Raw genomic sequence first — 22,850 nt, forward strand, 5'->3', positions numbered from 1 at the left:
TATGAGCATCGAATAGATCTGACAAATGTTTCAAACTGATATTTGGGGATGTATTTATTGAACTCCAGTAAAGCAGTGACGCTGGGCTACTGCGCTAAAATATCTGCAATTTATTAATTTTACTGCATTTTCAGTCCTACAGAAATAAATGTTATGTTGCTCTTTAATGCTAACAGTAACGGATCTTATTCCAATTTCTACTTCTGAAATGTTCCTGATCCAGTAGGGGAACAAATTTAAGGAAAGTTCATACCATTCAACATGGCAGGAGCAGAAACTGGTCTGCAGAGGAGACAAAGTTTATGCTCTGATCTTTAAAAGATCAGGTGGGATGGACATCCAGCTTATGTGTCTCCGAACACGACGTTTTCCTCTTGGCCTTCTTTAATAAGGACATGTGAGGCACGTTTTCCTGAGTTTGACATCATTTTAAAGTAATTAGAACACAAGCACCGCTCACTGCTGCTCATCTCACTCTGGCTGGGCAATATGATATTTTATCGTTATCGTGATAAACTGTCACAATGCACACTTTTCTGAGTACATCGTGGGTACCATAAGTACAGAACACTGACTAACTATGATTATAAAGCCAGCATAATTAGGCTTGTTTAATTGAATTTAGCGCAGTTTGTAAAGCAGAGATTAAAAATACTTTGTCTGTTCCAACTTGTTCAATTTCAGAAAAACTACATATTGTGATGCATGTGGTGTATCATGAAAATGTCTAAGTATCACATTATTATTTCCGCCATATTACCCACCACATCATACTATTCTTTTCAGAGCATATGGTGGATATCATCAGTACTTAAACACCAACCAGCTGCAATTCATCAAAAAAGGTCAACACTCTTAGGAATGACGTAAGCCTTATTCGAGCTGGATTAGTTTCACCAGAGGAGATCCAGTAATGTAATTTGTGTGGTCTGGTCAATGCATATAAGATAAATGGTCATGAAATTACCTCAAATTACCCCCGATATCCCAGATCAAAACATCATAGCCCAGATGCTTACATCATTGTTGAGAATTAAATCAAATGGATCCAAACTAACCATAAAAACGTCTGGCTGTATCATTCAACTGAACAAATGCTGATGAAATGGCCAGAAATTACACAGCTCTGTGAGAGATGCTTTCAGATATTTAATTTCAAGAAAGAAATCAAATTCTCCTTGACTTAGACGAATAACGTACCGGTTTCTTTATTCAATTTACAACATTCATTATTTATTTTCCTGTCCAAAAAGTTCAGGAAATGCTTCTGAATGTGTTAGGACAGGAAGACCCATGAAACTGCAGAGAAGCCAGAGACAAGCCACGCCAAGGACCACCAGCAGAGAAAAGGCTGGTGAAAAATTGAAATTCCCTGTGTGTAGCACAACTTCACTGATTGCTTTGGTGTTAAAAAATAGAACACTCCTCTGCAGATTCTCTGGGCTGAAATGGGGCTGTCAGTCGAGCCTAAAAATGGGAAGCTGTCAGCAGAATCACGTGCATCTCTGACTATAATTTGAGAAGTAGCTCTTGAGGTTTTTGAGGGCTTGGAGCCAAAAAAACACTGAACAACTTTCAAAATCCAAGAATTTCTGCACTGCACACATTTCGTAAAATGTATTAAATACAGTCTATTGATATGTTGCCACAGTGGCGCACGCACAACACAGACAAGCGCAGGTGATGCTCACAGGCTCAACACGAACTTGGATCAAACAGGACTGTAGTGAAGAAAAGAGTTTTGTTCTACATCAAAAAAGTGCTTCTGTATAGCTGCAGTTTTATTTCTCATCTGTTTCTTTAAATAGTCTCTGTAGCTCTGTGACTACAGGAATCACATCCGAGGCTAACGTATCAGAAGAATGGATGCTTACGTGGAGTTTTCCATCTTGTTGGAGTGTTTTTTGTGGCTGGCTAAGCTGTAGCTGAATGTCCTCTAAAGCCATTTTAGAAATCTTGCTCTTTGGGGAGTCACACTAAATGTTTGAACAGACCATCAAGTTCAAACAAAACTTATGATTCATATACTTGGTCTGCACGAAAACGCTCAGACTGACGCGCTAATGCAGCGTCTACAGACAGTTTTAAATATAACATTCAAATACAAATATAACGGTTTCATTTAAAATAACATGCTGTGCATTCCAGTGCTGAGCAAACATGCTGAGAAACTGAGCAGTGCTGCCAACACTGTGCTGTGCGCCGAAGCTAAAGCAGGCAGTGGTGCACACAGTATGACAATGCTGTCTCTATACAGCCTATTTTACACAAGATAACAAAAAAAATAGCATAATATGGTTTACATCACACAATTCTTCTCAGTCAAATAGAGTAATGTCAGCATATCGTTGCTGTCGGAAGAAAACCTTGTATCTCCATTTTTGGCATTTTTCAGTTTTTGACATAGTTTGAAAGTGTCTGTTACTCTTTACATTGTGTGTAAATTTTATGATGAATGGCCTAAAAGAAATGACCTAAAATGACATGGGAAAAATTCTGGTTCCATTGATTTATGCTGAAAGTAAAGTATGTTTTTTCCTTCTCCTGTAAAGTTACCATTTCGGAGATACGAGGTTTTCTTCCGACAGCAGCGATATACAGACATTCAACTTTTTTCATCTCTGTTTTGCTAGTCTGTGTGTCTCCACCTGTTCTGGGGAATAGGGGTGGATCGATACAGGCGTGATGGGATTGATACTTTTCTCCTCTACTCTCTGTACGTTGCTCTCTTTTCATCAAAAAGTAGGCATGTCTGCGCAAACACCGCTCCTTTCACATCTTGCAAGCACTCCTCCCCTGCTCTGCCATTCTGTTGTCGTGCTGTCATGTGACGCACCTGTGTGGTCACGTGACCGAGGCCCCCAGCACAGAGACACAGAGTCCTTTCAGAAAGGCAAAGATTATCCAGGTAGCTTATGTACTGGTACATTATATTACTTTTTTCTGAACAAAAACCTTCAACTGAAAAAGAATTTAAAACATTTTTTCTCCAGTAATAATTTTGTACAATTTATTTATTTTACAAAAAACCAGAGCAGTGCAGCGAAAAGGAGAAACTAAGTTCTCTTATTATTTAATTCCTGAACAAAAACCACAGGCTTAGGGAAAGAAGAGCACAAGTTTTAAAACAGCCGTTGTTCTCCAGTAGTAATTCTGTGCAGAATTAACCTCTGCAAATTGAGTTCATTACAGTAATATAATCTTTAAATCTTTGCTGTCCTGGGTTTAAACATGCACAATTAACTAATTAACAGTGCAAAGCAAACATCACCTAGTGGTCATGAAACTGTAGTCAAATTTAACATATTGATGATAGATTCATCTCATAAACCATGAAACACCGCTCTCCCCTACACAAAAGTACATCGGTATTGGGAACACTGGCCCTGTATTTACTTAGTAACGGATATTTACCAATGTTTGCAGTACCGCACACCACTACTGGGGAAGTGGTTATGTTGATCAGTGTTTAAAATGGGCCAAAATCATACAGTGTATGTATAGCAAGAATATACCAAGTAGGAGTGTTTCAATGACTGACGGCTTTGTGTCTGACTGCGTCAGTCTGTAACAACTCTGTGTCAGCAGATTCTTGCTCACTGACAGCTTGAGTCATTTGTACAATAGTGCGTTAGCACACACTAGGCTCACGTCACATGATATCAGCTGGCACGGATGTTGCTTTTTTTTTTTTGTTAATGAATATTTATTGGCTTTGACACACTTAAAATGCAACACTAAATAAAATATTTTGGGGTGGGGTTATGATAGTATCTGCATCTTGCCCAAAGAACAGCAATAAAGCAATAAAATTTAAAGAATTTCGCCGTAAAATCTAGCTGTAGCCCACCTAAGCTGTACCCAAGAAACAGCAATGACGAAGATAACTAAATATCTGGCTTAAACCCACCCTTCAAACACCCTGGAAGCTGTTAAGGCTGCCATGGCATTCGTGAATTTTTATGAGTATAAGTCAATAAATATGGCTGGTGGCCCAATACCAGTATTTGTATCAACGCATCCCTGTTATTGAGTTTAGATGTTTGTCACACCCATTGCTAGCAAAATCAAGCACATAGTCATGCAATTTCCATAGACAAACACTGGCAGCAGAATGAGTCGTACGAAAGAGCTCAGTCACTTTAAACAGTTTGTGAAACTTATGCCCTGCTAGATCGACCCCCAGTCAACCATAAGTACTATTGTTGTGAAATAGAAGCATCCAGGAGCAACAACAGCTCAAAGCAAATTCACAAAGCTGCCGAGTGTTAAAGCGCATATCATGTAAAAATCACCCATTCTCTGTCATATCACACACTACAGTTTCAAACTGCCTCTGGAAGCAACATTAGCACAAGAACTGTACATTGGGAACTTCATGAAATGGGTTTCCTATGGCAGTTGCACACAAGTCTAAACCCCTGATCCTGGAGGCCTACCGCCCTGCTCTTTTTAGTGTGTTCCCTGCTCAACACACCTGATCCAGCAAATCCACTCATAACAGCCTACCATTGAGCTAAAGTGGCAGGAAAAGTATAAAAATGTGTAGGGCAGTGGGCTGCCAGGACCAGGGTTGAGAAACACAGATGTAAAGCATGCTGCCACTAGACTATGGAGAAGTGTGAATGTGTTTTATGGAGTGATGAATCATGCTCCACTATCTGGCAGCCTCATGGACGAATCTGGGTTTGGCAGACGCCAGGAGAATGCGAACTACTGGAATAGTAAAGTTTTGTGGAGGGGATAACAGGAGTTGTGCTTTTTTTTGCTTTAGTTCCAATGAAGGGTTATGTTAATGCTAGAATATGCTTCCAAGTTTGTGGGAACAGTTTGGATAAGGCTTTCCTGTTTCAGCATAACTGTGGTCCTGTTTACAAAATGAGCTCCCTAAAGACATGTAGAGGAACTCCTACAGAGAGCCCTGACCACAAACCCAGTGGGCGTTTTTGTGACGGACTGGACCGTCGATTGTGAGCCAGGCCTTCTCGTCCAACATCAGTGCCAAACCTCACAAAAGCTTTTTTTGACAGAATGGGCCAATATTCCCTCAGACACACTCCAAAATCTTGTGGAGAGCCTTCCCAGAAGAGGGGAGGCTGTTACAGGCACCACCTGCATATTCATGGCCATGGTTTTGGAATGGGATGACCAACAAGTTCATATAGGTGTGACGGTCAACATATTTTTAGCCATATAATGTATAAAACTTTCAGCAGCCTGTCAGTGTGCACTCTGGTAATTTTGTCAACTTTCTGTCATGGAACACTTTTTAATATCTCAGTGCATTAATACAGAATAAATGTGTGAGTGAATATTATGTATTCAAAGGGGCCCAGCCAATCAGACAGAACTACCAGAACAACCAGAACTAACCACTTCATAACTGATATTATGGCTTTGTTCACACAGCACGTAAAAGTGGCCCAATCCTATCTTTTTCTCCATGTGTGACACAGATGTGTTTCTGTGTGTCAATGTAAAAAGCAAAAACACAAATCTGACATTTCTCATTCTGAATTGAGACACTTTCATATATGGTAGTGAAATCCAAAATGCAGCAATGCGATTGAGTCTGAACAGCCAGATCAGAATCCATGTGACTTTTTTTTTTTTACCTGATTTTCTCCCAAATGTAATAGTCTCCAATTCCACCCACTACTTAGGATGTTCCCAATCACTTGGTACTACCAATGCTAGGAGGGTGAAGGCTAGCATAGGCTTCCTCCAAGACCTGTGAAACCAGCCACCGCTTCTTTTTGAACTGCCACTCATGCAACATCACGGGACAGCCGAACGCGCTCGGAGGAAAGCTTGCACTGACTAGTATCACGTTGAGTGATGGGGGGAGAAGGGGGGCCATCCTACCCACCCAGAGGGAACGAAACCAATTGTGCTCTCTTGGACTCCCGGCTACGGATATTCATGTGACTTTTACATCAGTCCAACTTGACATTTGTCATAATTTCGCACTGCTGAGACTCAAACATTTAGGCTGATGTTTCTGTACCAAAAACTTTAAAGAGATTTATTGCAACCGCTCCGTGTCCAAAGAGATTTTGAAAGAAATGTCAGAATGTGGCCGTAGGAGAGCAAGGCTGCAGCATCAAAGAAGAGTTAAAAGTCTGAAAGCAAAGTTTAAAGAATCCAAGGACACAAACCAAAGAAGTGACCACACTCTTTTTACTGCAAGCTCGAACACATTCTGGGTAACGAGCTCATCCGACGATTACTGGAACCTCACATTGATTCCTGTGATTCTGGCAAAGATTAAACTGAACCCTCTGGGAGCGCCTTCATAGTCCTGATTGTTCACCTCTGGATGAGGCAAGTAAAGCTCTGTTCTTTTGTACATGCCAGTCAGTTTAGGAGCTGAACTGTTCAGACTGATGTCATTTAAAAGGTACTGTGAAGAGCCAAAGCCAAAAATCAGATTTGGTGAGACACATTTGGGCCACTTTTGCCTGCTTTGTAAACGTAGCCTAAGATGGGTCACATCCTAGATTTCAGGCTTGCCAGTTGATGGTTAATTGCTGACCAATGATGGTCGGTTATCGGTCAGAAGAATTACACGCAACTAACTTTAAACTTGCATTAAACTCCAAACAGCAGCTAATGTGTAGTATATTGCAGTTTCCAAAATGAGTCTGTTTTAAACGAACAGCACAGCGAAACAGCTTTACTCTGAAAACAGACCAGCGTCACTTTTATTCAAATAAGTCTACAAGTCATACACATTCCATGTAGTTGATTCTACCAAAGGACATGATTCTACCAAAATGCACCCAGAACGCCCACAGGAAGTCATTCTTACCTGTAGCCATTTAACTCTATAACTCCTCCCTTAGGGAGGTTTTATACAGTATGTCTCATATTAATTATCACAGTCACTGCCACTTTACTGCATTTGTAAGAATTTAAACTTGTACATATTGCAAATTTCTCTTTTTTTGTCTTAAATTATTGAAGTGTTTATTCTTTTAAATACATGGTTGCAACTGTAACAACTGCAATTTCCCTCTGGGATCAAAAAAGTATTCTGATTACCAAGGGGGGTACCCTCCTCCCTCACACACCAGTAAATAAAGTTTCATGATCGCTGCTCACAAGACTTCTTAAAAGAGAAGTGGAATAAGCAGCTGTGAGAATCTGAAATTGCAACATAGTCCTTAAAGAAGAGGAAGTCTCATGGCAACACATCCTTCCACATTCTTTCTGATTCATCACACATTGGGACAGACTTTATCCCAGGCAGAAAGATACATACATACACACACATTATATATATAAATAAATTACATACACACACACACACACACACACACACACACACACACACAATTGTTCAATTGCTTGTTAACACAAATAGCTAATCAGCAAATCACACGTCAGAATCAGCAAGTCAGAACAAGTGGTCAAGACAACTTGCTGAAGTGCAGACTGAGCATCAGAATGGGGGAAGAAAGGTGATTTAAGTGACTTTGAACGTGGCATAGTTGTTGGTGCCAGACGGGCTGGTCTGAGTATTTCAGAAACTGCTGATCTACTGGGATTTTCACACACAACCATCTCTAGGGTTTACAGAGAATGGTCAAAAAAGGAGAAAATATCCAGTGAGCGGCAGTTGTGTGGACAAAAATGCCTTGTTGATATGAGAGGTCAGAGGAGAATGGGCAGACTGGTATGAGATGATAGAAAGGCAACAGTAACTCAAATAACCAAACAAAATCTCTGAGGAATGTTTCCAACATCTTGCTGAAAGTCTGCTAGGAAGAATTATGGCCGTTCTGAAGGCAAAAAGGGGTCCAACCTTTTACTAGCACCTAATAATGTTAAGAAGAACCATTTTGTCCTTTCAACAAAAATCAAACCACCTCGGGAGCCACTACATTTTATGTCCATTTTACCATCTTGGCTTTAAATATGTCTCAGTATGTGCTAATGTTCTAGTATAAGATAAAAATATATAAACAAAATGCAGTCTAACTTTGCTCTGCTTTAAGATTTAGCACAACTATAACCACAGTTCTTGCATCTCTGGCAGGAAAACAAAACAAACAATTTCTTGTAAAATGTCTCCCAACATTCAACTTTTTACAAGGTTGAAGTCGCTTCTCATTCGCCAGCTTCTTGTTCAAATTTTCCCGTTCCACCTTAAATGGCGCCTGAATGCAACTGCTACACAATTTAAGGTGGGAAAATGCGAACAAGAAGCTGGCGCATGAGAAGCAACTTCAGCCTCGTGACTTTGTAGTGTTTGACAGTTTCTCGTTGCAGATTAAATGCATCAGGAAACCAGCTGGAGTAATTACAAAAGCAAATAAGTTCATTCTTCTCCAAATTATCAATGTTTGTCTTAAATCTCTCTCTTTGCCTTTTCGTTAGCTACTAGCTAGGCGAGTCTGCGTTTCAGGGTTAAAGGGTACAGATATAGGCTACATTAACTCCAGCACGTAAGACCATATATTATTAAAACTGTGTTAGAACAAACAGCAAAGTTTTCTTTCACTGCAAAGGAGGATTCTTTTATTTTTACCTAAAAATCTAATTCTGCTGGGGAGTCACAACAGGGCAGTAATAGAGCTGGACATTGCAGACCCCTGCTCTAATCCAACATTAATAATAAGTTGTTATATAACTACTTATTATATACTATTACATAGCGCCTTTCACAAACCCAAGGTCACTTCAAATAGCATGGGCAAAAAAAAAAAAAAAAAAAAAAACTAAGCAGTGGAGGAGAAAGAAAAATGCGCATTAAACAGAAAAGTCTTTAAGTCAGATTTAAAAGAGGAAAAAGAAGAGCAGTTCCGGAGGGCTTGAGGAAGAGAATTCCAGGGTATGGGGGGCATGGCACTGAAGGACCTCCCTCCCAAAGTGGAGAGTCTGGTGCCTGGGACAGCAAGAAAGTTATTACAAGAAGACCTGAGAGAGCGAGAGGGAGTGTAAGAGGTCAGCAGTTCTATGAGGTGGGGTTTATGCAAGGCGTTGAAAGTGAGTAGTAAAAGTTTAAACTTTATACAGGACGGGACCGGCAACGAGTGTAGCTGAGAGAGAATGGGGTGATGTGAGCGGAACGCTTAGTATGGGTGAGAACTCCAGCTGCAGAGCTCGTAGTGTATTGTAGCTTTTATATAGACTTTACAGGGAGACCAACAAAGAGGGAATTAAAGTAGTCAATATGGGACATAATGAAGGCATGCCAAAGTTTTTGCATCTTTATCGGTCAGGCATCTTAACTAGTGAACCTTAATAAAGTCACCAATATATATGCTACCATTAGGCACCATTATCAGTAAACACGGCATAAATTTCCACTGCTATGCCGATGACACCCAGTTATATATATCAAGCAAACCAGATGATAAAATTAAACTTGGCAAGATTGAGGACTGTATAAAAGACATAAAAGATTGGATGTCAAGAAATTTTCTGCTACTTAAATCAGATAAAACAGAGGTCCTGCTTCTTGGTTCAAAATTAGCTAGAAACAAACTGTCTAACTTAACACTTAACAATCTCTCAGTTGCATCAAGCTTATCTGTAAAAAATCTTGGTGTCGTGATAGACGCTGATCTGTCCTTCAATACACATATAATTAATATCGCTAGAACAGCCTTCCTGCATCTCCGCAATATCGCTAAATTAAGAAATGCGTTATCCCTAAAGGATGCAGAAAAGCTAGTTCATGCATTTATTACTTCAAGGTTAGATTACTGTAATGCCCTGCTGTCTGGATGTCCCAGCAAACGCCTTAACAAGCTTCAGCTAGTCCAGAACGCTGCAGCTAGAGTCCTCACAAGAACCAGAAAGTTCGACCATATTAGTCCAGTTTTATCAGCCCTGCACAGGTTACCAGTCAAATTTCGCATTGATTATAAAATTCTATTACTGACTTATAAAGCTCTAAACGGACTCGCCCCTCAGTACCTGAGTGAGCTCCTCTCCCACTATGAACCATCACGCCTACTTAGATCACAAGGTGCTGGCTTACTACTGGTACCTAGAATTAATAAAGTTACATCAGGGAGGAGAGCTTTCTCATACAAAGCCCCCCAGCTCTGGAATAATCTTCCTGTTAATGTTCGGGAATCAGACACAGCCTCAATCTTTAAGTCTAGGCTAAAAACTTACTTGTACAGTCAAGCATTTGGTGACTAGTCTTCCCTGTCAGGTCTAGACCTGCTGGAGTCTCCACTGCTCTGTTTTACTGTAATAAGCCACTCTTTACAGAACTGACTCTGTGTTTTTCTTTCCTTTCTCTGCTGAACAGATCAGCTGCCCATCCTGTGCGTCTGATGCTGTTGCCTCTTCTGGCTTGATTGGTGCCGCTGCTCACCAGCCTTCTGGACCGGTTTGACCACCACTGAACTTCTTGCTTTACAGCGCTGTGCAGTCCTCACCCTCAGATCTTTCTTTTCCCACTTTACTATAATACTTCATACTAATAATGTTTGCTATCCGGTGTCGACCTTAGGAGGATGGGTTCCCCTTCTGAGTCTTGGTTCCTCTCAAGGTTTCTTCCTCTTTTAGGGAGTTTTTTCTTGCCACCGTCGCCGCTGGCTTGCTCATGGGGGCTCGTACTCGTATTTTCTTTCTTTTCTTTTCTCTTCTCTCTGTAATACTGATTGTTTTGTAAAGCTGCTTTGTGACACCTGTTGTAAAAAGCGCTATATAAATAAATTTTGCTTGCTTGCTTGCTTGCTACCAGGGAGTCGAAGAATCCAAGAACGTGATTCAACCAAATAGTTAACTGCCCAGTTTAGAATAATCATTAGATTGAGGTGATCACAAAAAACGCACTGAATGAACCACTGGCCAATGACAAGGCTGTGCTCTAGGGACCTGAGAGTCTTCATACTGAAAGTCGGAAAGCACAGTGGGCCTCGTTCACCAACTGTCCTTAAGAACAAATTTCTTCTTAAAACCCACAAAGATTCTGCCATTCACCAGTGTCTTCTTATTTGGGATTTGCTCTTAGGTGAGAACAGAATCTACACACACTCAAGAGCACAAGGGTGAGAACAGTCCTGCACATTAAGAACACATTTCTTACTACCTTTCTCAAGGAAACATTTAAGAAAAAACTTGGGAAGATACTGGTGAATGAGGCCCAATGTCTGTCATTTGGGCCAAATTCCTGTTTTTGAGGGAACGACAGACACAAGGCCCTGTCTACACGTTTCCTGATATATTTGAAAAGATAGTTTCTTTTCTGGCCCCCAGTTAACACAACAGCTTTTAGTCACTAATGCTTTGCAAAGTGGAGACTGTTAAAAATGTTTTTGTCCTTTTTCATTTTGGACAGGTTAAAAGCAGCTTTCTAAAAATGAGCTTATTTATTGAGCATGAAGAAATATGGCTGTTGCTCAGAAAAGAAAAAAAAAAACTATGAACCAGTCACTAAGGTTCCCTCAATTGTCCATCTCGGTACCTTCAGTCAGGGAACATAACTGAACCATAATCCACTGAACTGATATGTTCTAAGCTGTGCTGACTCCACAAACCCTGTCTCGCCTCCAGGCTTTTATTCTACTGTTCTGTTTTAAAACATTCAGTTATGATAATGTACAAATACAAACTTTTCACCTGGAAACACTTATTTAAGGCACCCAGTTGGACACTGAAAATACTTTTGCACCTTTGAGGTAGATTAACATTGTTTGTACCTTGATGAACGAAAAAAGTACCTGCACAGATACTTTATTTTTACAGGGTAAGGCTACATGATAAGACTTTCTTGTAAGCTTTTATTTTTGAGCAGAAATCAGACTTATATCCGTGTGAAATATCAAATTATAGAGGCATGACAGCTTGAGAGTCAAATGCTACTGCACTTGAGACTTCATGAGGCCATCACCACTTTGTTAGAAAATCTCTGCTTCTGCTTTGTGTTGCAACAATATGTACAGAACACAAAGTTTTATGGGGTTTATCACCCCCGACTGGGCTGGCAGGGTCACAAGCATTTGACTCATGAGATTTTTTTTTTGAGAGAGATTTTTGGAAATGGAAAAGGGGGAAAATGCTTTTAAAAATATCCATGCATCTGGATGAGGCCTTACTTGCTTAATAGGTATTGTTCTTGAACTGGCTACTTCAATGACATCACTACATGAATTAATCTTCACTGTAAGCCCAACGAGTACTGAAATCTCTTTTTGTATAGTGTTTCTTCTCTAAACTGCCTCATAAGAGTGGTCTGGACGTTTTCTCCTGCAGCATGCCAGTAGCAAATAATGGGAGTGACCACTTGTAGATGTCAAGGGAGGAAACTGGCAGTTATCAGTGTGGAGCAGTACATGCACTCCTGTTCTCGGTGGTAGAAAAAAAGCAACACATTACAAACTGTTTTTCAAAGACAACTGTTCATGAAGAAGCATTAGCTGACATTAATCATAATGTTGCTTTATAAACTATTAGAGTTTCTTTATGTCACTATTGGCCCTTCCAGTCTTGTCCATGTGCGTTTTTGTTTTGGTCTTTCTAGTCCGCCCACCTCATTTTGTAACTCCTGCCCTGATTGTCTCCACCTGTTTCCCACCTGTCCCTCGCTATCCCTGTTGTATTTAAGCCCTGTGTTGGCACATTGTGTTTGCTGGTCTTTGTATCGGTCGTTGTTTGATGTGTTGGTCTTTGTTGGAACTGTTTGGTTGTTTGTGTTTCTCGTCATGTCTGCACCCCGTTCTGTACATATTGGCTCTTTGACCCTGGACCGTTACGACCCTGATTTTCGATTTGCCCTCAATAAAAGTCGCTTACCTCCGCACATGCGTTCTCTACCTCGCTCCGCGTCACACTTTATTTGTTATAAACCAATTAAAGGGGACTACACAAAACAGTTTAAACAAAGTTTAAGTCCTGTGTAACCCACACGATTTTTGAGATATCTTGGCATCTTCTCTCTCCTGGTGAGCATCTCCTAAGCAGCTTCTCTTTCCGGGTCGCGTGGGGTGCTGGAGCCCATCCCAGCTGTCATTGGGCGAAAGGCAGGATACACCCTGGACAGGTCGCCAGTCCATCATAGGGCAGACAGACAGACACATTCACACCAAGGGGCAATTTAGCATGTCCAGTTGGCCTGACTGCACGTCATTGGACTGTAGGAGGAAACCGGAGAACCTGGAAGAAACCCACGCAGACACGGGGAGAATATGCAAACAGAGAGGATGCTGGTTGCCCGGCTGGGGACTTGATCCCAGGCCCTCTTTGCTGTGAGGCGACAGCACTGTCATTAAATATGTAAAGTGCAAATTTGACCAAAAACCATTGGTTATTTTCTTTGATGGTGTGAAACTATTACTGAAAGAAAAACATTTTTTAAAGGGCCCATATCACAGTAGACTTGCACCTAATCCCGTTTCACCCCTCGTCCCCTACCACTTAGCACTACCTCTCCATTTTGGGCATTCATATCTAGGGGAAGGGTGTCCTGATTGAGATGTTGAGACAGAGGGGTAGGGCGAAGTGTTAGGGCTACATTTCAGAGTTCTCCAGAGAATCATTCCAAACAGAGCGTCATGAGAAACAAAGTAAACCAGCAAGATGGAGCACAAGAAGAAGAAACCCACAAATGTTTAAAAAAAAGATAATCGTTGTATGTTGAATGAACGAACGAATGTATGTTTCAACGTATTATGGTCCTTTTTTTCAAAACAAGCATAAAAAACTGCTAATATTAAATTTTGCGTTCCACTTTAAATAGTCCAGCAGTTCTGCAGCGTCAGAATGTAACTGCTGCTCCATTTAAGGTGGAACAGGAATATTTGAAAAAGAATCTGGCAAATATCTGACTTCAGCTTCATATTACTGAACAATTAGGATTGGGTGATAATAAATAATTACCCCCATCTTTGAAGGCATATGATGCCCTAAATGTAACTAAAGCCCAGCACTGAGGAGCTGAACTTTACCCTCCTCTGCTGCCACTGCGGACTGGCAGAGTTGCCTACAGAGCAGCGCTAGTAGCTGTTAATGAAGAAATGTTCTTTAATTCAGGGTCCCATTTCATAGGAAAGATTTCACCCACCACTCCTTCTAATTCAGTTCCAAGGGGCAAGGTGACCCTCAAAAACAAGGGGTAGGGGTAAAAATAAGAAATGGGATTGGGCCGCAAGTTTCTCCCCACTTACTTCCATGAAAGCCACCTCATTTGCATGTATCCATCTATTCAGCCCAGAACAGTTCAGGCCCTCTCATTAATGCTGAAGATAATAATGAGGGTTCCAGCTTGCACTGCTTCTTGAATGAGGCACAATACATGGCAGTCAATGAGAACAGAGCTCATTTACATATATCAGTCTTAAAGGCACAGCAACAAAAACGGCCTGTTTCATTCTGAGGGCCAAGCCAGCTTGGAAAACCTCATTTAACCTTTTATTCTCCAGGGGATATTTTGGTTTGTCCATCTGAATTTACATAACCAAATTGTAAGGCAAATTATTCAGTAACTGCAATGAAATGCAATTTTTTATTTTATTTTTGTAAAAGCTCCCCTCACATTAACAGAACATGTGTTTTATGATCACACATATTCCTATATGCTTATAATTTACTGCTGAAAGCTGGGCATCTCAGACGCTCTTTGTATTATTTTACACAAACCATTTTTACAGAGTTCATCACTGAAGAGACTTTTTATAGTTTATAGCCCAGATTTGAGAAAAAATGGGTCGACTTTCAGTAGAAAAAAAACACTGAGTTCAGCTTCTTTTATTATAAGTGTTTAAAACGACATCACCATCTATGTGCCTGGAAAGAAGGCAGCCGGTAAATCGTATCAGAGAGATTGTGCTTTACTAAGAGAACAATAACACAGCCTGCGAATAGAAAAACAATCACAGGAAGACAGTGGTTTGAACTCACCCTCATTTTCAGGTTCCAACCACAAGCGCCTCACAAGTTTTTTTCACAGCTTTTCACACAAGGCGTGACTGTGGTTTACAAGTGTGAAAATAAAACCAAGTGCAACATAATCTTTTCAGCTTGAGGATCGAATTCTCACACAATCTCTGAATCACTGGTCTTGATATTCACGCCGTCACAATTAATTAACACATTTTTGCCATCAGGTCATCTAAAATCAAACCTCCAAGGATTTATCACACCACGCAAATCACTTTTTTGAAGGCTTTGGAGACTGAAAGCACTGAAATATGGATCTGCATCTAGTGGGAAGTGGTCTTTCAACAACGTGCAGCGACAGAAAGACCACATCTTGGCTGTGAAATGGAAATGAATAGATTTGTTCGAAAGCCAAAAAGTGTCATGGTGTCACTTTAAGATTATAATTCTTGCATGCTTTTATTCAATATACCATTTTTGTAAGGATGAAAATGTATATTTACACTAAAGCCTTACACAGAAAAGCTTGCAACGTGTATAACAATAGATCAGGAATCAAAATAATAAATAAATAAGCAGCTATTTAAAACATGACAAATACATGAAAAAATAAATAAAACAATTTTAAAAATCAGAAACCAACTGCTCTGACCTACAAATCAGCTGTAGCCCTTAGAGGCCTAATACAGTGATGCCCTCACAAAAAGCACATGAGTAAAGTTGTTGCACCGGACGATGAGGCTCGTGCTCAGTGGCGGTCAACCATGGTACAATGTTAGCAGCCACCAGTAACGGTAAAAACACATATACCAACTGTTTTTAACGAAAACTGACAGTTGTATTCCCACACGTGAATGTAAATAAACTCCTAAACACCAGGTGATGTCATATTCCACATTACTAACACATTTTTTGGTCCAAGAACAAACTTCATTGTTCCTGAAACATGATCAAACGTGGTTAAACATGATCGTGCTGTAAGCAGCCTATAGAAAAAGCAGCCTGTACATTATGACGAATGTTAGGAGCCTCAGGCCACAGAGTCGGGTTTCTGAGGTCAGAAAAAAAAACTTCAAAGCTCTGGGAAATCACATGATTTACATACACTCTTGTACATCAAACAAAACGGGTGAAACCTCTTAGTCTTAGCAAAGTTGAAATCTTTGCTGTCTTTGTTGTTGTTTTTATCTTCTCGGTAGGTAACCGGATATAGTCGATGAACAGTAAACCTGACATGCCGCTGTGGTGCCCAGGTAATGTGGTTACTGCTACTGACTTAATAACATTCTTAACTATGCCGTCATGGAGCAAACATCCGGTTACAGCAGTGACGTGTCCACATGCTGCCATGTTACAGAATCAAACTGAACATACGTAGTCCTACATCACACTTCCAGCTCCAGGTGGACCTCCTCCCAGCTTTAGTCTCAACACCTGGCTGTGCAACAACATGAATACAGTCTTATTTTCCTTCATTGCTCAAAAACCAGTAGAAATCTTCAAACGTCAACCCAACATCGGGCACTGAACTGAACTGTGAACTGAGTGTATCAATACTTCCCTACAAGACCTGCAAGCCAGTCTTCTGACTATCCATGGAGAGACAGTCAGAGCCAAGACTGCTGCTGCAACATTAATCCCAAAAGCAGGACAAAATAAATCAACTCTGCACAGACAAAGACTTCACTTGCCAGGATCCACACCCTAATACAACATTGCACTAAGAGCCAGGAACCTAACATCACAGCACTCCAAGACAGTTTCACAACACTCATATGCACCACCTTAATTAATTTCTCCTGATAGGCTGAATCAAAACTGAACATATTCTGTAACATTTCAGGACCACACTCAAAGAAACAGGTCTAATTATGCTCTCTTTATAGTTGGTCAGTGTTATTAAAGTACTGACTATCCACTCAGAAAAGCATACTGTGATTTAATGCCTAAGCAATAGAAGCTCATGGTCGTGTGTTATCATGAAAGAACATCACGGCTGTTATTTGGTCGCCATCATCACAGCCGCGATGTTATATGCGATAACACATGACGACCTCAAGTGTTATCTCTAGACCTCTAGCCGTGCCGTTATTTCACCATAACATTACGGGGATTTCACAAACACGAGCACTCCTTTAAAACGCTGTTGCTAAGCAACGACTTTAACAGCTGTAGGAGACGCTCAAGCCATTTTTTACTTCTTACTTTGTTACAAACAGAAAACAGACACTTTTAAGATCACATCTGACCGACAGCCGATTTGGTCAGACTCTGAAGATGAGACGACACTAAATTCCCAAACTGTCGTCACCGCTGAGCAGCTTTTCAGTCGGCAGCTGTGACAGAAGAACAGCTAAACAATCTGGAATCAGCCAGAAATGAACCCGAGACCATTCGCCAAATGTGTCGTCTGATCTTCAGAATCGGACTAAATCAGACTGAGCCATAAAACTGCAACAAAAAACAAAACCGCTGCTCAGTGGTGACGACAGTTTGGGAAAATGTGAGGAGCTGGAGAACGAACTGCCGGCTGTGTAGCAAGTGGGTGGACCTTGTTACTCTGACATAGCAACAAGCTGCTTGTTAAGGAACTAAAATTTGGCTGAAGGAGCTGCGAACATTAAAACATATTAAACGCCGTGTTCACGGCCCAGTTTATCAATTTCTTACTTTATTTATTTAACTGTTGTATTAAAGCAATAGAACCCTCGAGGTCGTGTGTTATCACCAATAACATCACAGCTGTAATGATCTACAGCGACCAAATCACAGCCGTGACATTATTTCTCGTGTTCTGTTGCTTAAGCGACAATGATTAGACAAACTAACTACAAACAACACTGGGCTTCCTCAAGGACAAGTTTGGAAATGGTTATTCAAACACTTACTGTATCAATGTTTTTGTATCTATTCTTAAGCTTTTTTTTCTAAGCAAATAAGCAAAAACTGATTCTGAAGAACTGATTATTTTAATATAATCTTTCAGGGTGCACAGTACTGCTTGTATTTTGACCAGCTAGTATTTTTAAAATATGAAATACATGATTAAAATTTAAATATATAACTTGCTTTTAGCTGTACGTAGGCAACTCATAGCTACGAGTAGCACATGATCCTCATAAGACCACCAACTTCCTGCTGGACCATACAGACGGTACAAACACAGATAAGAAATTGGTTCTTGTTGCTGCAAATGAAGTGGAGTGGAAAGATACACTGGCATGTCTAGACGCCTATTCTCTGAAGGCCTAAACCTTTGCTGACGATCTCTAAACCACATCAGTGACTTCAGCTACAAGCATTCATCACTGCAGTAATGTCAATAAGATCTGTGACGTTTTCTCCACCATTATAGTGAGGAACCCTTCTTCTTCTGTGTCAAACAAACTGGGTTACCGTAAAGATCTCACGTGGGCGACCGATGAGCTCAACTACAAATTTACTACAATGCTGCTGCCAAGATTGAAGAACATTCCAGAGCGAAGGGCCAGTGCCAAATGTCTTTACTGGTCATTTTTAGAGGGAAAAGTTTTAAAAACTAAACTGTAAATATCTGCATTGTCTCTTTAACTCAGAAGAGAATGATGATTAGACGGGTTTCAAGCAAATCAATCAGATCCTTAATTCGCTCTCTAAGCTTTGAATGCAATTAGCAATTTAAAAATAATCTTAGTCCAGGTTTTCATTCTGTTTCATTCAGGACACGTTTAATTAGATTTTATTTTTTATTTTATTATCGACTTCTTATCTCTGTCTGTGTGAACGATCAGCTAAATCAGTGAATGTGCATGAAAACGGCGGAGGTATACCTTAAAATTAGTAAGTAAATAAATAAATTTACATTTAAGTTTAAAAATATAGTTAGAGGATAGTTTTTCTAAAGTTTTTTTAAGGTATGAGGTTTTTTTTATTAAATGAGAGAAACCATTTTAAACAGAAAAACTTTTTATTTACATACAAATAGTTTCTCTGTTTAAAAGGGCTTCTCTCGTTTAATAAGAGTAATGTAATAGATGTTATACCCACCATTTAATAACAGTTTTATTATCACCATTATTACATACTGTAACTCTTACGTCACTGTCAGTTACTTTCTTGCACTGTATATGTAAATAATACTTTTTTTTGCACTTTTAGTTAAACACTAATTGCATTTGTACCTGCACAATGACAACAAAGTTGAATTGAATATAATCTAATTATCATTATTACGACTACTGCATCTGACTGGAGATAAACATGAAGCCAAACATGGGCCATCACATGCTGGATAACAACCACGTCCACTCAGCAATAATCACCTATATTTTTATTATGTGAAAACATTTGTAGTCAAGCTGGAGAGGCTGGCTGTGTGAAAAATAAGCTTATCAGTAAACGTTTACATGTGTGCATGAAAACAGCAGGACTGAGACATACTTTGGTAATGAAAGAACATAAAATAAATGAAAGCATTTTAAACAGAGAAACTTTGTATTTATGTACAGTTTCTCTGTTTAAAATGGGTTTTCTCATTTAATAAGATTGCTGTAGTAGATGCTACACCCGCCGTTTACTCCGGCACTCATGACATCTGAAAATGCAGCTGCAGTTATTAAAAAGGGTCCCAGGTGCTGAAAGTGGTCTAAAGTTGCGCTGTTGAGGCTCTGCAGATGAACACTGCTGGGCATGGGGGCCAAAAGTGGCTCGGGAGGATGTTTGTTTTGGCCATTCTAATTCCACCCATTTTTATTTTCCCTTTAATAGGATACTTAAAGGATACTTGTAGTCTTATGAAATATGCTTTTACAAATTTCCCTTTTTATCTGTTGTTCTGTCTTTGTTGACTTTTGACTCCCCCAAGACAAAACTTGGGCAGCCCTGATCTCATGGCCTAATACGGCTGAACCATTGGGACTAAAACCTGATGTTTCCAGTAGAAAAAAGCATTGGAAAACCACAAGGCGAGTCTGGAATCAGTCGCATGTCGAACGTTAATCCACTGCGAGCTTTTGTGAGATGAACCCATTTCAACCAGGAGAATACAAAACACTAATGACGTCATCATGCTTGCTTTTCTCACGGCCCACATCTTTATTTTTGTATTCCTCATTTCATACCCCAACTCTTTGCTGGTCTGAGCGTGATAGCGGTCTAAGCAAAAAGAGAGGCCTATAAACAGGATCGTATTGACTTTAGCTTTAACGTTAAGCGATATGGAGAATCCCCATTAACGGTACATGTAGGTTAGGTTATACTAGGGTAACTAGGTTAGCTAACTAACTAACCTAGCTGGCTACGAACACCAAAAAAAGAACTGAAAACATGATGTAAAGATACTGTCAATACAAAAAAAATCACAAATACAAAGTAACACAAAGCTAACAAAGCTAAGGAGTCAACAGAAGGCGCTTTTGAAAACGGTTCATCTGACTTACAGCTACAATAACACTAGTTAACTAAGCTAACTAAGCTAAACCGGAGCTCGGTGCATTGAGACGTACGTTAACAGTTTACTCACCGAAGCAGAGGACGTGGCTCAGACATGCCAAAAAAGGCAAAAATAAACGGAGTTCTGGCGACTGAAACATTGTCGTCTTATGTTGTCATGAAAATAGAGACGTTCGTTGATATTTTCGACAGCGGTTCAGGCAACTATGTCGTACATTTCCCCCAAAAAAATAAGTTTCAAGACGCTGCGACTCGTCCGAGCGGAGCTAACAGGCAGGCTAGCGGGGCTATCAGTGAGAGCAAAGGCGGCGCTAAGCCGCACGGTTGCTGAGCGGGTCTCCCAGTGGCTGAGCTCAGTCACTGCCTCCTCTGAAGGAGGAGCGTTGTGCGAAATTTCCCGTCAAAATCCACGGACTTCCCCAACATTTACGGGCTACAGAGCGGCTTTCAGTCGTAGTGTGGTGGAGTAGATGCAGTCCTCAGATAACTCCAGGCACCCTGCTGACAAAAAAAAAATTAGAACCAGTAGGATTAAAACATGATGGTGATTGTCTTAAGGGTTGCCATTAGAGACCACTACTTCCCTGTAAGACACCTTTAGACCCCTTCTAGAAGCCTTCTGGAGTCAGTCCCAGAACGCCTGTTAAAGCATCAGAGTCATTTACACTGTGATGTCAATCAGGAAAACACACTATCCCATTACTGACTACTGGACACCATCAGGAACCAGCAAGGCGGTCTTCATGCGAGGCTGGTCTGGTCTTCAGCCCTCTGCCCTGGACACCATGTCCAGAAACCATAGGAACCATTAAAAGTTTCTGCTGGTTTCTGGTGGCTAATGGTGTTGTGTGTTTTCCTGATGGGTTGATTTAACAGTGTAAGAAAATGATGGTTTAGCAAGTAGAAACATCTTCAATGTTGTCAATATGTGTAATATTTCTCTTTATGACTTTCTAAGAATGTTGTATGATTATTTAATTTGTTTCTATATATTTCCACTGGGTTTAGACTAATATTTACTGGGTTTAGACTCATATTCACTGTGTTTAGACTCATTCACTGTGTTAAGACTCATATTAACTGGGTGTAGACTCATATTCACTGTGTTAAGACTCATATTCATTGGGTTTAGATTCATATTCACTGGGTTTAGACTCATTCACTGGGTTTAGATTAATATTCACTGGGTTTAGACTCATTCACTGGGATTAGATTCATATTCACTGGGTTTAGACTCATTCACTGGGTTTAGATTCATATTCATTGGGTTTAGACTCATATTCACTGTGTTTAGATACATATTTGCCATGTTTAGACTCATATTCACTGTGTTTATATTCAAATTCACTGTGTTTAGATACATATTTGCCATGTTTAGACTCATTCACTGTGTTTAGATTTAAATTCACCATGTTTAGATACATATTTACCGTATTTCGATTCATATTCATGGCGTTTATTTTGCTGATTTCAGGAAACAATGTTTAAAACAAGTGAAATGATTGGAGTGGGCTACACAACTTTCACTGGATAAAACTACTTAAAACAAGTACAATGTCTATAAATAAGTTAAATAATATTATAACATTCTTACAGAAATCTCATAATGATAAATATTAGATATATTGATTACATTTAAGATGTTTAAACTTGGTCCTTTGTTTAACGCAAACTCAAAGTTAGCTAAGCTAACAAGCTACTGAGTAAATAATTACTGTAAAAACTGTAATTGTAATTCTTAGTTATTACAATATAATTTGCCTCAAATCCATATTGTAGGTGCTTGTCTTCAGTCTGTTTGTTATATTTTGAATAAGGTCTAATGTTTATTTTTAGTGAGCCTTTAGCCAAACTCCTGTCTTCAGCTTCAGTGGTTGCTGACTTGCATTACTTTACAGACTGAGTAAAACCAGAGACCCCCAGATCTGAAATGATCAGCTTACAGCTTACGTGGTCTGGTACAGTTGGCTCACAACAACTTATGAGGTCTGATCTGATTGGCCTACAACTTATGATGTCTGATATGATTGGCTTGCAACTTATGAGGTCTGACATAATTGGCTTACAACTTACAAAGACTGATATGATTGGCTTACAACTTACGAGGTCTGACACATTTGGCTTACAATAACGTACAAGGTCTGATATGATTGGCTTACAACAACAGACGAAGTCTGATATGATTGGCTTACAACTTACAAGGTCTGATATGATTGGCTTACAACAAATTACAAGGTCTGATATGATTGGCTTACAACAATTTACGAAATCTGCTATGATTGGCTTACAACTTACAAGGTATTATATGATTGGCTTACAACTTACAAGGCGTGACATTATTGGCTTACAACAATTTACAAATGAGAATAATGTCTAGATGATTTGAACTAGTCAAATTCACTAGTTATATACATTTATTTGGAAAATGGAGCTAAGTAACGCTTACACCTCTGCTATCAAATATGGTCCATCTTCTCCATTCTGGTGAATAACGACACAGTCCTGCAAGTTAAAGTCAAGCCAGAATTACCATGTGATTCCAAGGAGAAAAATAGCTACATACTTCTTCAGAAGGTTCT

General features: G+C 39.8%; 1 protein-coding gene across 1 annotated transcript in view; it reads right to left on the reverse strand.

The window, feature by feature from the left end:
* ifngr1l (interferon gamma receptor 1-like) overlaps positions 1-20,533 on the reverse strand; it is a 42,292-nt gene extending 21,759 nt beyond the window's left edge. The window contains exon 1 of the mRNA NM_001360815.1: positions 20,342-20,533. Coding sequence (NP_001347744.1) covers positions 20,342-20,411 — 70 coding nt within the window. The 5' untranslated portion in view covers positions 20,412-20,533. The remainder of the gene's footprint in view (positions 1-20,341) is intronic.
* Between the last annotated feature and the right edge of the window lie 2,317 nt (positions 20,534-22,850).

The sequence above is a fragment of the Pygocentrus nattereri genome, chromosome 5 (assembly GCF_015220715.1).
Source record: "Pygocentrus nattereri isolate fPygNat1 chromosome 5, fPygNat1.pri, whole genome shotgun sequence".
Taxonomy (NCBI): domain Eukaryota; kingdom Metazoa; phylum Chordata; class Actinopteri; order Characiformes; family Serrasalmidae; genus Pygocentrus; species Pygocentrus nattereri.